The 15,299-nt window shown below is 34.8% G+C and overlaps 1 protein-coding gene across 1 annotated transcript; it reads right to left on the reverse strand.

The window, feature by feature from the left end:
* Positions 1–286: 286 nt before the first annotated feature.
* LOC133176014 (uncharacterized) lies at positions 287–10,463 on the reverse strand. Its single transcript, XM_061311188.1, has 10 exons — positions 10,084–10,463; positions 8,599–8,799; positions 8,023–8,195; positions 6,570–6,626; positions 6,061–6,182; positions 4,795–5,093; positions 2,876–3,003; positions 2,564–2,658; positions 645–733; positions 287–480 (listed from the first exon to the last, which is right to left on the reverse strand). Exons 1-10 carry the CDS (start codon positions 10,402–10,404, stop codon positions 394–396), a joined length of 1,572 nt encoding a protein of 523 aa, XP_061167172.1. The 5' UTR covers positions 10,405–10,463; the 3' UTR covers positions 287–393.
* Between the last annotated feature and the right edge of the window lie 4,836 nt (positions 10,464–15,299).

The following is a 15,299-nucleotide window of genomic DNA, read 5'->3' on the forward strand; positions in this document are numbered from 1 at the left end:
AGATACCAAATTTTATATACATTTACTAATTCCTTTTGACCCCAACCTTTAAACTTGCATATCCCCTTTGGATATATTGGGTTTGATGATTAGCTGGTGAAAAATAAATGAAGGATTCTACAACAATGATAAAATAGAGAGTTAAAAACCAGATATTTAAAAAATATCAAACAAATATAAATTAACATAAAACAAACATCTAATGTATGTAAATTCACTAGGTGAATAAATGATAAAAAGATGTGAAAGAACTATGTGTATCAATCGATCAGCATACATTTTGATGTTATTGTACACACACATGTAACTTTGTCCAAAATACAGAGACGTATGAATCAAAGCTCCATATAATCTGGCAGGATAAATTTAAGGAGAAACGGTTTATAAATGTTGCTACTGTTCAGGATAATAATCCTCAGGATCCATTAATTTCTTTTTGATGATTGAGTCATACAAGAATTCCTCCGAAACTATCGGAATCTGAAAACGAAGAAACCAATTCAGTAGACTTAAGCTTAGTATGATCGACACATTATGGCGCCAATGAGTCTGGGGCACTTATAAATTAGTAAATATACATAATATCTAATACGGGGGTACATACATCTTAACAATAAATAACCTTGAAATATAAAAAAAATTACATTTTTGTCCATTGCCTTCATGAATTTGTTGGTAGTACCCTCCACGGATCCCAACGATGCAACACAGAGATTGAAATTACCCAGTGTCCCTATGAATAAATCAATGCATACCATTATTACAGTATATTATCCAACTTGGCATTTATATTTCAAGTGAAATTCATCTTACAAAATACAGTAAATTGCAAGAAAAAAAGGGCACTGCATCTAAACTAACTCATTCATTGCATACATGTAACAGGCTAGCCTCTATTTAGTAAAAACAAATATGACCTAGACATTCTTAACTTTAAAACAGACATTATTTACAAACAGGAAGATTTGTTACACTTTTTATTTAAATAAGATTGCAAAACAAACAAGATGTGTTTGTGAAACACTGATGCCCCCGTATGGCAGCTTATGGCGAAGGTTAAAGTTTCTCAAATGCAAGTCAAAATCCAGGCCAAAAGATAAAAAATGTTAAATTTGAAAGCCCTAGCTGCAACTGTTCAAAAGTTATGGCGAAGGTTAAAGTTTTTTAAAAGTAAGTAAAACATCAAGGTCAAGGTCAAAGTTGTTGGTATCCAAAGGAAGGTCTTGTCACAAGGATTACATATGTAAAGTATGAAAGCCCTAGCACCAACCATTCAAAAGTTATGGCCAAGGTTAAAGTTTTTTGAAAGTAGGTCAAACTCCTATGTCAAGGTCAAAGGGTCAAAAAGGTTGGTATCCAAAGGAAGGTCTTGTCACAAGGATTACATATGTGAAGTATGAAAGCCCTAGCATCAACCATTCAAAAGTTATAGCCAAGGTTAAAGTTTTTTAAAAGTAGGTCAAACCCCTAAGTCAAGGTCAAAAGGTCAAAGTGGTTGGTATTCAAAGGAAGGTCTTGTCACAAGGATTAATATGTGAAGTATGAAAGCACTAGCTCTAACCGTTCAAAAGTTATGGCCAAGGTTAAAGTTTTTTCAAAAGTAGGTAAAACTCCTAGGTCAAGGTCAAAGGGTCAAAGAGGTTGATATCCAGAGGAAGGTCTTGTCACAAGGAATACACAAGTGAAGTTTGAAACCCCAAGCACCAACTGTTCAAAAGTTATGGCCAAGGTTAAAGTTTTTCAAAAGTAGGTCAAACTCCAAGGTCAAGGTCAAAAGGTCAAAGTTGTTGGTATCCAAAGGAATGCCTTGTCACAAAGAATACACATGTGAAGTTTGAAACCCCAAGCACCAACTGTTCAGAAGTTATGGCCAAGGTTAACGTCTCATAAAATTTTGCAAAAGTGGGTCAAACTCCAAGGTCAAGGTCAAAAGGTCAAATATGATGGTACCCCAAGAAAGGTCTTGTCACAAGGAATACACATGTGAAATTTGAAAGTCATAGCTCCAACCAATCAAAAGTTATGGGTAAGGTTAAAGTTGACAACAGACAAACAGACAAACAGATAAACAGACAAAAAGATAAACAGACAAACAGACAGACAGGACAAAAACAATATACCCCTGGGATCTTTCGATCCAGGGGCATAAAAATGTTCAGGAGTTATCCTTCTTTGCCAATTCATGGTGAAATAACATTGAATTCCAATTTTGAACTGATATTTTTTGTTAAAATGAAATAAAAACGTTTTATTAACCCAGAAATACAGAAAGTGGGAATTATGATAAAAAAAAAAAAACAGAGTGGCATACCTTTTTCACTCGTTATGTTTTAGTCGGATATTTTATCTACGAAACTTATATAACTGAACATTCTAGGATTAATCATGGTAAAAAACAGGAAATTTGTGATGGAGTACAACAGACAAAAACTTAAAAAGCTAGATTCCTTCAAAGGCGGAGTCATCAGTACACATGTACTTGCAAATTCTTGCTGGGCCATGATAAAATATGAACCTACTAAAACATGTAAAATATGAAACTTGTTAAATATTTAATATCTACCTGTTGTGGCTCCATGCTTCACAACAAGCTCTGTGATTTCTTTCTGGGTCAAACAAAAGGCTCCAGTGAACAAAATTTTCTGGTCCTTCAATACTCTGCCAATGCAAAAAAGGGGTGAAAGAAAAAATTATATAAACCATCTGCAGTGAGCAAAAATTGAAGCATTCTATTTTATTTTCTTTTTTTACTTCTTGTTTGTTTTAAGAAATTATTTTCTATCGTGGCTGTTTAAAATTTCAAAATTCACTTTCAGTTGACTTTTTGGCTGTTTTGAGAACTTACTTTCTATTTTGGCTGATTTTTGGAACTTACTTTGACTTTTTGGCTGTTTGAGCTTTCATACATTTTTCATGCACACTTTCATCATCATCATCATCATCATCATCGTCATCATCTCCTGATTTCTTTGCTGAAGTAGCCTTACTCCCAGTACCAGTTTTCTGTATAAGAAAACAAAACATACACACATATTGTATATTGCATATACTGTATTGTATATCCACATATTTTACATTTTTATATAGTAACAAAAAGTATGTGTAGTGCCACCTTAATATAAATTTGCTACCGTAGACCACCATATTTTCACCACACCCTATCTTCCTGAGATAGTATTATAACTGTATAAGTAAAACAAAATTTCACATGTTGTGATTTACATATACAATCTTAAATTAAAAAAATTATACACAATATTTCCATTTCGATTTGTTTTCTCTGTGATAACTCTTTGAAAGTTAGGAGAGTTGATTTCTTGATCATTCCACTCGAATGCAAATTTTGCCAAGCGAAAGGTCAGGAGCCACGAAGGCCTAATATGCATGTAATTCTCATGTGGCTGTCTTTGTGTCTGACTCTAAGAAGGCCTAATATGCATGTAAATCTTGTGCGGCTGTCTTTGTGTTTGACGTCAGTGGACGGGGACTATTGAAATTGACATGTGAGGCCTCATGTAATTTAAATCTATTAATCTACATTTTTAAAATCTAAATTTACAATTTTATTTCACAATGAAATGGAAATATAAGGAATCACTGTCTAGTTAGTAGAGTATGCCAGGGATATCAACGATAGTTGGAAACGTGGGATAATTTATGCATAACGGGCTTCGCCCGTTATGCAAATTATCCCACGTTTCCAACCATCGTTGATGCCCTGGCATACTCTACTAACTAGACAGTGATTCCTTAAATAATTAAATTTTCGTGAGCAGAGATTCTTGTATAATTACGTGAAAATAAGGTTCTTGCAAATAAAAAGTGATTTACAGTAATGATAAAGACACTAAGTCTTGTTGTAGTAAATATTCTGCAATTAATTATAATTTCAGAGTAGTCATCAATCTGACACAATTGATGGTTGGGCTTGATTTGACCCTCTGTCAAATTCACATCACTTTATATATAATAAGTACAGCCGAGCCCAGGAAATCTGAAAACCAATAATCTTGATGCTTCACCTTCTGGATGAAACATGTTGGAAACACAATTGCATTTATATCTTCCAATAGTAAAAGGTGCATTTCAGTTATCTGGTCAATAAGTTTGGAGACACAAGTGTACAGATTGATGAGGCTTAACTGTCTTTACACAGGTCTACAATGCCTTAGTTTGAATTGACACTAGAAGTTTAAACCTTTGATTTATCCATATTCCATTATTTCTTATTCATACATGTTATTCCTCAAATATTTTTTTTCAGTAATGTGTAAAAAAAACAAAAAAAAAAAAAAAACATTGGAATCATGTACATTGTTCCAGTCTATGCGAAAGACATCGGACCGTCAGACCTGACCAATGTGCAGTGCCTCTGTCCGACACGTCATTTTTTACCCGGGACCAGAATGTCTGATGTCTCAGCGTCCGATTTTGAGCTTTACTATTTTGACGCAGAGTCATTCAAATGTTTGTTATAAGTAAAAAAATATCGCACAAATCCAAATACGTAAATGAATTGATTAAAACCGCATGGACCGTCTACAGTAATAAGATTTCCTTGGTTCTGCATTTTCACGTATTTCACTTTTTTACATTAGATTTTTCGGTCTGACAAAATTTGGTTCGGTCCTGTGTATTCATTGATTACATAGGACCGAATGTCCTGTGTGGTCCAAAAAACTTTCACATAGACAGTTGTTCATGTATTTACTCAATCTGCACTGCTTATAAAGATACTTTTTTAATATATAATTATTACTTGACAATGACTGAATGATTTTTTTTTTCACTTACACCATATACAAACTCCCCAGATGCCATCTTATAATGAACGATATAGCAGGGCAGAATATGATAAGGGTTAAAGATGACCAGTTCTTTTTTATCGGGTGAAGTGTGAGAGTCGTGTCCCTTGGTCAGCGCCGCCCCGTGGATCAGCTTACTGCAGTGAAACACTTTCCCCGGGAGAACTTGACAGAGGAGGAGCTTCTCTGCCCCCTGGATGTACCCCATACAGTAGTCCGGGTACTCACTGAAGTAAACCCCCTTCCCGTACCAGCCTGTGTCTGTTCTGTGTTTGAAACCTTTATCACCTACAAAAACAATGTACAATATTGTTATGTTAATAGCTAACGTAGCTATATATGTACATGTTTCTAACCATGCAGTTCCTGAGTGGATTTTTTATCAACTTTCTAATCTTGACCTTTTTGCCTTGACCTTCTAACAAAAAAATGCCTGAAAATCTGTGTGTTTTATTTAATTGTGTAGTGTATATGACGTCTGCCTGCTGAAATGTACTCAATGTTTTGTCCAGCATGAAAGTGTGCATGGTTGCAGGAAAATAAACAATTCAGAGCTTTACTGATGAACTCAAACTCTATACAGATCTACCTTTAAACATTATTCACATATTGAGTAAATTTAAATGAATTTCCTTTGAAAAAAAAAAACAAACAAACAAACAAGAGTTTCCCTCAGTTATGTATCCCAGGACCATCAAACTCTCTAATTTGGGTCCAATAAATGTACCCTTCCCAAATGGGAAAACACCCCAAATTCCCAATTTACGTATCTAGAAATTCCCAATATCATAAACTACGCAGTTTGTGTATAAAAAAAATAAAATTGCGTTAGTTTAAAACCTAATTGAACTTTGTTGTTTTTGTCTTTTAATACCTTAGAATAATCAATTCATGTTATAATAGTTTTAATAAAATTCCCAATTTGACCCAAAATGTTCAACTTGATAATATTCTCAATCTACAATCTAGTGGGACCCAGACCCTGTACCAAAAAGGACTGTATCCGTACATAACATTCTAACCGATGCTCATAAGCAGCTCATGAGAAACACATGAGAATCTGGTAAGAAAATTCATGCAAATTAAGTAGAATTTGATTTTGCTCATGTGCTCATTGTTAGTCTCTGTTATGGAGGAAAATACTAACAAAAATGCACATGTGCAAAATTATGCTCACTTGGATGCTCATGTACAAAAGTCTATTCAAATATATGTAAATAAATCCATGCATTAAGTCAAAGATACATGTATTTACCAGGAACCCTAAATCCTGTTTCACAGATTTTGGTGATATTTTCTACTTTTGTTCCATGAAATGCTAACACAGGATAGGATAGATCCTCCCCTCTCTGTTTCTTCAGCTCATCTTTTGCATGTCTGAAATTTAAATGTCATTTTAAAATCCAATGTTTGTAATCCGGCAAAGAGCAACAAATTCTTTAATCCACCCACCCTTAATCAATATAAATATTATATGCCTAATCTCAATTGACTTAAACTGTTACAAGGTGACCATGCATGGAATGTTCATGTCAATTTTTACTCAACCCTAATATAGAAACATGAAAAGTGTTGTACCATGTGTGTATGTACAGTATTTCAAATGAATATCCATAAATTTCATGCAAAATTGTTTCCAATATTGGGACATGTTCAAAGCAACTAAAAGAAGAGAGAATATACACTGCCAGTCATGTAATCCTTTAGGAAGCCTCAACACTATGTTATTACATTTAAATTAAGTTCATTATAAACATTTCTTACTTAAATTTGGTCCTCAGCTCTGGATTAACAACATACTCCACTTTTTTAATGGTATAACTGAAAAACACATCATGTCCTTCTGTTATTACAATGGTGACACAACTGAAAACTCTGTGCTCTGAATGATAACCAGTTCCATTTAACTTACATGTACCTGAACTTGTCTAATCAGGACACCATAGGTTCCATAGAAACTGGCCAGATTAGACAAACATTTGAACCATATTAGACAAATTTTAAAAAATTGAATTCACTATCTAAAAAAAGACTAAAATATTTCATCATAATAGGCAAGATTTAGAGTACACAATATTCAGATTAGACAAGTTTTACTATTCATTCACAGCATTAAATGTTGTCCTCTGATCATTCAGAAAGAATTACATATGGTACAGTTGAACTTCGGTATCTTGAACACTGATATCTTGAATACCATGGATATGTCAAAATAATTTAGAAGTCCTAACCCCTTTCAGTATTTTACCCTGGATATCTTGAAGTTTTTTCTTAGTCCCTTTGATTTCAAGATAACAATGTTTGACTGTATATGCATACTTCCCCCAAATAAAAATCGAAAAGATAAAGGGGATTAAGTTGGAGCAGACATGGCGACTTTTAATTAAAATATCAATATATAAATATTACATGTAGTTGAGTGTAACATTAAAAATTTTCACCCCAAGGCAGCCGAGGTTGACAACGGTTTTCCAGGGGTGAAAATTTTCAATGTTACACTCAACTACATGCAATATTTATTATATTATACTTAATGTTTTATACAATTACATATAAGAGTGAACCGTGCACGCATAAATTCTGCGCAGTCACTATTTTTTTTAATATCACCTGTCGTCAAGCAATGTTGACTGTTGCTATACTGGAGGGCATGGCTTCATCATTCAGCGGGCAATAGTGTTTTTTAAAAAAAGTTTCTCGACGAATCAGATTCAACTAATTTACATGAAAGTATAATATCATAAAATATACTCTTTTTTCCTCTAAAAATTATAGAAATTTATGTCATTTTCTTTATGTCCTATCTAACATATAGCATCATGTTAAGTTTTATGTCTGCATATATTCCCTTGGTTTAAAACATTTTTCTATCGAAGTTTGAATTTGGAGGTAAATATTGGTCATTACAAAATATAGTCTTTTATACTATATATTTGTGTGTAAACCTTGATGTTTTGTCTATACACTGCAGATGAAACAAATCATTGAGAGAATCAATAGCAAACTGTAAACCAACTCTTTATATATCTTTACCAGCAAACATTTCCTGCTGCAAGCCAATTGTGAAATTCTATACTTTATATATGCAAAATGTTTCCTCAGTCACAAAAAATAATAATCTTAGTAGAATCTCAACCCTAAGAATCACAAACAAAACTTCTTGCGGGTTTACAGCATTATGTAAAAATTTTTCTTACAGTGTAGGTGTCTTGCCTACCTATTGTCCGTGCCACTTAGGAGGCGGTAAAACTGTGACTCGGCGAGTCTGAAATGAGTCTGCTCAGCCGATCCCTCCTTATGGTTTCTCTCAGCCATAAGTGAAAAGTACACGGTGTCTGTCCCCTCTAAAGCAGCCTTCTCCCCTTCCACAAATAACAGGCCAGAGGACACCTATAGGCACCACAAACACATACAGGTCAACAAATTAGGTCAATGCACTTTGAGTTACTTTCAAAGGTTTTCTTGACTTTTTCAAAGTGGGTTCAGAGGCCATAGACTTGAAAATTGTGATGCTTCAAATGTTCAGATTGTGAAATTTTGAAATTAGGACTAATGGGTACCTGCCTTGATTTTCTTTCACGGTAAGTACTTTGGACTAAAACTTGAATGAATAGGTAAAGAAGATCAAAAATTAAGAAAATGTAGTTGATTTTTTAATGGAATGTGTCCAATATTAAAATGGACTAAAAATAGGTCAGGAAAATCCCTGACTTTCCATGTTTTTATGTAGTTGAAGATTTACTCAAAATCAATGTTGCATTCTTGTTACTACACTCAACAAAGATTTATCAACCTTTTGCTGCATTTTCTCCAATTCCTTTTCCTTCTCTTTAACTTTGTCTTTTGTTTCCTTTAATTCTTCCTGTAGTTTCTGCTTGGCTTCAAACGCTTGTTTGATCAGCTCCTTTCTTTCATCTTCTGTCATCTGTGAGTACTTCTTAACCAGAGACATGCCTCTTTTCAAGATGTCTGCAGACTTGACTTTTGACTTTTTCTTTAAAATATATTGTGCAATAATTGATTTGTTGGAAAACAGGAAAAACTACGATTAAGAATAAAAATTGTCAGTTTTGTAATGAAGCACCAGGGACAAACAATTTTGATTCGTTATAAACGTAACTCATTATATCCAGTTAATTTTCACTGCATTTTAAAACCACGGGGAAAGAAAATCACATTGGGGTAAGCGTGAATTCATTATAAGTGTGTTAGTTATAACCATGTTTTACCGTATTTTGCAGATTATAAATATTATAACAGGATGGGACAAAATGTGTCAAATCAAACATGGATAACTCAGGACCCCTGACCTTTAGACAGGTATCATATGAGCTATCTTGCCATTGATGAACAAACCCAGTGCCTGAATGACAACCATAATTATGTCTCCCTCCTCAAATATCTTTATCCCAGAGGACACCAACCCAAACTCATCCTCTAATGTCTACCATCTTTCACTTTCATGATCACAACATGATCACAACACCAAATTTAACTGGAAGGGGGGATGATGGGCCAGTCCAGGATTCAAACGCATGCCCCCCGTACTCTAGACAGGTGCTTTATCAACTGAGTTATCTGGTCATTGTCTAACCAGACTAACAGCATTACAGGTACCCCAATGATCTTAAATATCTATTTTCTAGGGTTTTTTTTTATATTTGTTGTGCCAGGTTCTCCTCGTCTATCTGGTTGGAAGTGTAATTTAAACTTGCATTACTCAGGGTCACAATAACAGTATTACATGTTTAAAAAAAATCACTATCTAGTTCTAATATCATACTATTCCTTTTGTAACTGGCCAGGACAAAAATGCACAAGACCAGACCAGGATTTGAACCTGTAAATGGATACCAGGGATTAAACCTGCCTGACTGCCACATTCTTTCCTCCTCAAAGGTCTCACTTTGCCCCTGAAAACCAACCAAGATACTGACTTACACCTGCAAGTCCAGAGGTAGTGAACATCGCCAAATGTAACCAGTGAGGAGAAAAATGTGAGGGACCAGACAAGGATTCCAACCTGAGCCCCCCTGAATCACTAGTCAGGTGCTGTGCTATCTGGCCACCTGCGATTGATCATTGTCATTTACTACAATAATACACCAGATTGTGGTACAGTACTGTATGCTAATTATAGGAAGAAGAACCCGCCTGATCACCATGTTTAATTCTTCTGGGAATGCAATAAATCACGTATACTTAGCATGTGATTTCAACAGCAATGGGATAATGACAAACGACAAAATAATCTGACAGTATCAGCTGAGTGTCTTACCTTATCCTCTTCATCTGATTCTATAGGATCCGTGTCACTCCCACTGTCCTTGCCTTTTATCACAGTGGGATGAGAATACTCAGCAAAGTGAAGAAGATTCTTCCTGTAACAACTAGCACCATATTTACAGGGTGGAAGGTTGCTGTCATTGACACTGGCCTTGGTATCGCTGTTCATGCCGTTGTCACTTGCAGAAGCGTCAGTCTTCTTCGAGGGATGTGTAAATTCTTTAAAATGCTCGGGATTTTTTCTGTAACATCGTGCTCCATATGGGCACACTGGTAGTGCCGAGGTTTTCGGTTTCTTTGCAGGACTTGCCATCGATCGGGGTTTTTATATGCAGTGAAAATATTTAGTACATGATAATTCTCAGCAAGTTTCGTTTTAGGACTTTGTTTGGGCAACAATGGTCGTACCTTAACTTCTTCGATATAGACAATGTATCATTTCATTTGTACATTATATATCCAATGATTTTTTTATTCAATAAGTATATCCAAGTTTAAAGATCAACATCCAATAAGCGGCATGTACCAGTTTTCAAGACAGAAATAAAATTTAGACGAATCTTTAACTGTACGCTTTACCTTGATTTGACGATTTACTTCAATCTCACCAGAGGGCGTATTAGCTACAGGGACGTACTGAAGACCTAACATTAAATTCATTAAAAATCTTCATTTGTTATAAATATGAAAACTTTTGGGGTATATTCTTGTTTATGATGTACCATACTTTGTATTTAAGACTGTCAGAAACACTCGATACATATACAATATTATAACATCATGCTAATGCACGAAAAATTTTCAGATATTTTCTCACAGGCACTTGTTTCTGTAATTACGAAAGCCTATTAGGATCAAACTACGGTTAAAAAAAATTAAAAGGCGTTATAATGCGTTATAACGCGAAAAAAGGCATAATTACGCCTTTTGAAAAGGCGTTATTACGCCTTTCTAAAAGGCGTTATTACGCCTTTCAAAAAGGCGTTATTACGCCTTTCCAAAAGGCATTATTACGCCTTTTAAAAATGCGTTATTACGCCTTTCCAAAAGGCGTTATTACGCCTTTTCAAAAGGCGTCATTACGCCTTTTCAAAAGGTGTTATTACACCTTTTCAAAAGACGTTATTACGCCTTTTTAAAAGGCGTTATTATGCCTTTTGAAGGGCCATTATTATGTCTTTGACAGGTCCGTGCTTTTGAAGGGGGGGGGGGCAGCCTCCCACAAAATTGACAAGCAAGAAAAAAAAAACAAGAAACAACCCCACCCCACCCCTCACCCCCCAAAAAATAAACTGCCTAAACTTGAGGGATTCTTTTTCTAACTTTTCGGTAAAACTTTTTTTAAACGCAATGACTTGCCCGAGTTTAACCATACTGCAACAAAATGTTAAGGTACCAAGCAATCAATAAATGATTTTTTTTATATTAAAACCATATCCTGACTATTCTTCTAAAAAGTGGGGTGGGTAAGCCCCCCCCCCCCCCACTCGCATTCGTACTACCGGCCTGTTTGAAAAGGAGTTATATCAAAAAATGGAAAGGCGTTATTTTAAAATAATAAATATATGAAACATTGAACTAAAGCCATCTTTATTTATGCAATATTTAGATCATAGTTTTAATATTATAAATTATATTATAAATTAAAGTTTGTTCTATATTCCTGCACATCTCGCAGACAGCTGTTTGCATGCGTATTAAGAGAAGTCAACACTCTCAAATTTGAAATATTTTTCTCTCTTCTTGGAAAAAAAAACAGGCAAACTATTTGCATAGGTATAATGAGCAATTAGCCTTCAACCATTAAATTTGTGAAATCCATGCACCTAGTCACCTTGGTAGAGGTGTCTGGCATCAGAGAAGGACTAAGTTGGTTTAACACTGAAAATATTTTACACATTTAAAAATTTTTTTTCCTGGAAATCTAAATATAATTAGCCCGCAGGGTGGGCTAAGTAAGTCAAGTATTGAAAAATAAAAGGCGTAGTAACGCCTTTTGGAAAAGCGTAATAACGCTAAAAGGCGTTATTACGCCTTTTTTTCGCGTTATAACGCCTTTTGAAAAGGCGTTATAACGCCTTTTGAAAAGGCGTTATAACGCCTTTTATCTTTTTTACCGAGTTTGATCCTAATAGGCTATCGTATGTAATAAATTTTTGACCCATAGTGTAATAATGTTATTATTATACTATGGGTCAAAAATTTATTACAGAAACAAGTGCCTGTGTATTTTCTCTTTTTTATTGACCAGTTTTTTTTTCTTTCTTATACATGTACACCGTGTCTAACCGTTACTTTGGGGGAGTAAAAAAAAAAAAAAACCCGAGAGAGTCGTTTTAACTCTTGGGGGGGGGGTATTCCTTCGTTACATTAGGGGGGTCAAAAAAACGCTTGGGGGGATTCCTTCGATTCTAAATCGACCAAAGGAAGTAAGGTCATGCATGGTTTTTTTCTTGTGGCATTTGTAACTTATTTTATTTTGCACAAATTCTATACCGCACGAACGGTATACTATAACTAATTAGGGTACATGTACATCAGAAGCTTGCCAGGCTTAACCATCAAGTATGCTCTAATACTTCGGATCTATTGGTAGAATTAAAAAAATCGCTACGTTAATTGGTAACAAAAAAATACATTGAAGAATATTTTCGCAGTATATGTACTAGTATATATTACTGGATAGTAAGTAATCCAAATGTGGTTATTTTTAGACGATCTTTACTGTTTGACAACCAGGAAGTGGAGAATATATATATAGCCTATAAGGTATCCCTCGTACGAACTGGGACGATTTCTTGTTTCGACGGGGGGGGGGGGGAGGGAATATGGCGATTTCGGTAATTGTATATTGCAGGCCCATATATAGGTGTGCGTGTGTGTCGGGGAGGGGGGGGGGGGACAAAGGCCGAACCAAAATTCTTTGAGAAACAAGGGAAAAGTCAGTTACTTGTGTTTTTCTATGGGACACAGTAGATAGAAAACACAGGTAAGTGGCGTGCCCCCCCCCCCCCAATAATTTTGCAAATTGTATAGTGTAGATTGGCAAAATTATTGGGTGTGGGGTACATGTAGGTGGGGGCATGCCACTCCGTATTTCGGTTCCTTCGGGCTTGGGTTGATTGAAGGATATGGGCGTGAACCTGCCCACTTATAATTTTATGCAGCTTCCGAAGGAAGCAGTGTATGCAGATAAGCCTGTAACTGACTCCACTGATTGACTGTCTATATGGATAGAACAAGAATTTCCATGTAACACTATTACTTTGAATATGAAAAAGTTTTGTGTCGTGTCCAGTTCTTTAGTGAATGTTAAAATGTCCCCCTAAAGATTTGTTTAGTTTTTACTCAGGATTGCAATAGTTCAATTTATTCACCCAAACCAAAATATCTGCACAATATCACTCATAATGTAAATGATCTGTCCTTACTTTTTAAATCATGAGTCATCATGACTCTTACAATAAGAGTTTCAACATATATATACCATCGACAAAAATGCGATGAGAACAGGAAAACGATACTTTATACATTTTGTCGCTAGTATAACAAATACTGCACTATCTTACTTCAGCCGAGCAACAGTAAACTGATTTTCAAACTTAATTGTGCAGTCGGTTTGTTATTTACTCTTGTGTGCTTTTGACTTAAATTGAAATTCACTTTTGTGTGTCGTCGATTTGAAATTTAATTTTGTGTGTCGTCGATTTGTTATTTATTTTTGTGTGTCGTCGATTTGATAATTACTTTTGTGCTTCATTTTTTTACTTTCGTGTGGTCAACATTGAAATTTACTTTTGTGTCCCCGGCTTGATATTTACCTTTTGTGTGTCCTCGATTTGATATTTACTTTTTGGTGCAGTCGACTTGATATTTATTCTTGTGTGCAGTCGACTTGATATTTACTTTTGTGTGCAGTCGACTTGATATTTACTTTTGTGTGTCATGGATTGAATATTTACTTTTGTGTGCAGTCGATTTGTTATTTACTTTTGTCTGCAGTCGACTTGATATTTACTTTTGTGTGCAGTCGACTTGATATTTACTTCTGTGTGTCGTGGATTTGATATTTACTTTTGTGTGGAGTCGATTTGATATTTACTTTTGTCTGTAGTCGACTTGATATTTACTTTTGTGTGCAGTCGACTTGATATTTACTTTTGTGTGTCATGGATTGAATATTTACTTTTGTGTGGAGTCGACTTGATATTTACTTTTGTCTGTAGTCGACTTGATATTTACTTTTGTGTGCAGTCGACTTGATATTTACTATTGTCTGCAGTCCACTTGACATTTACCGTTGTCTGCAATCGACTTGATATTTTCTGTTGTGTGCAGTCGACTTGATATTTACTTTTGTCGTCGCTTTCATATTTACTTTTGGGTGCACTTGACATGGTTTTTACTTAGATATGCCATTGAATTAATATTGAAATTTATGGCCAATCCATTTGCGACTTATGATTTCAAATGTACTTTGTTTACCATTCGCCGACTTAATTAATATCTACAATTTTCAAAAGATACAGGTGACTTCTTAGCAGGTAAGATAATTTCTTTACCTTATTTTTATGCATGCAGGAATGTAACAATGTAGTAGAGAAATCATTCATTATAAAATTTGATGACATTTTGCTCCTACCCCACCCCCACGTACCTGGTTCCGTTCTATAAATAAACGGGGTTTTCTACAAAAAAATGGAACACTTTCCTAGCCCCTATATGTAAAGTACATGTAAATGTACATGTATACATGTATGTGCACAGGAAGAAGAAAGCAACCTTGAAATAATGCCTGATCATGATTGATATTTAAAACATTGATTTAATTTTGATACAAATTGTTAAATAATAATTTGAAGCAAATTTCATTATTAAAAAATACAAAAAAAAAAAAAACAAACAAACAAAAAACAAACAAACAAAACAAAACAAAACAAAACCAAACAAACAAACAAAAAGAAGGCTACTTGTACATGTATAAGGAGGAGAATAAAATAGCTTTTTGGTCCGTAAACATTTCATATCAAATTAAAACGTATACAACTTGAAATCAAAAACATTACCAAATGACGATGGTGTGTATCAAATGAGATTTTTTCCCCCATTTTTTTAATTGCTCATGCACTAGGCCTATTTGCTGCTGAATGTGATTATTGAAAATAGCTTTCTTTAAACAAGGTGCTCTTTCAGAACAAGAATGCTACC

This window comes from Saccostrea echinata, unplaced genomic scaffold (assembly GCF_033153115.1).
Source record: "Saccostrea echinata isolate AGI-Se365-2 ecotype Australia unplaced genomic scaffold, CSIRO_AGI_Sech_v1 ptg000065l, whole genome shotgun sequence".
NCBI classification, from domain to species: Eukaryota; Metazoa; Mollusca; class Bivalvia; order Ostreida; family Ostreidae; genus Saccostrea; species Saccostrea echinata.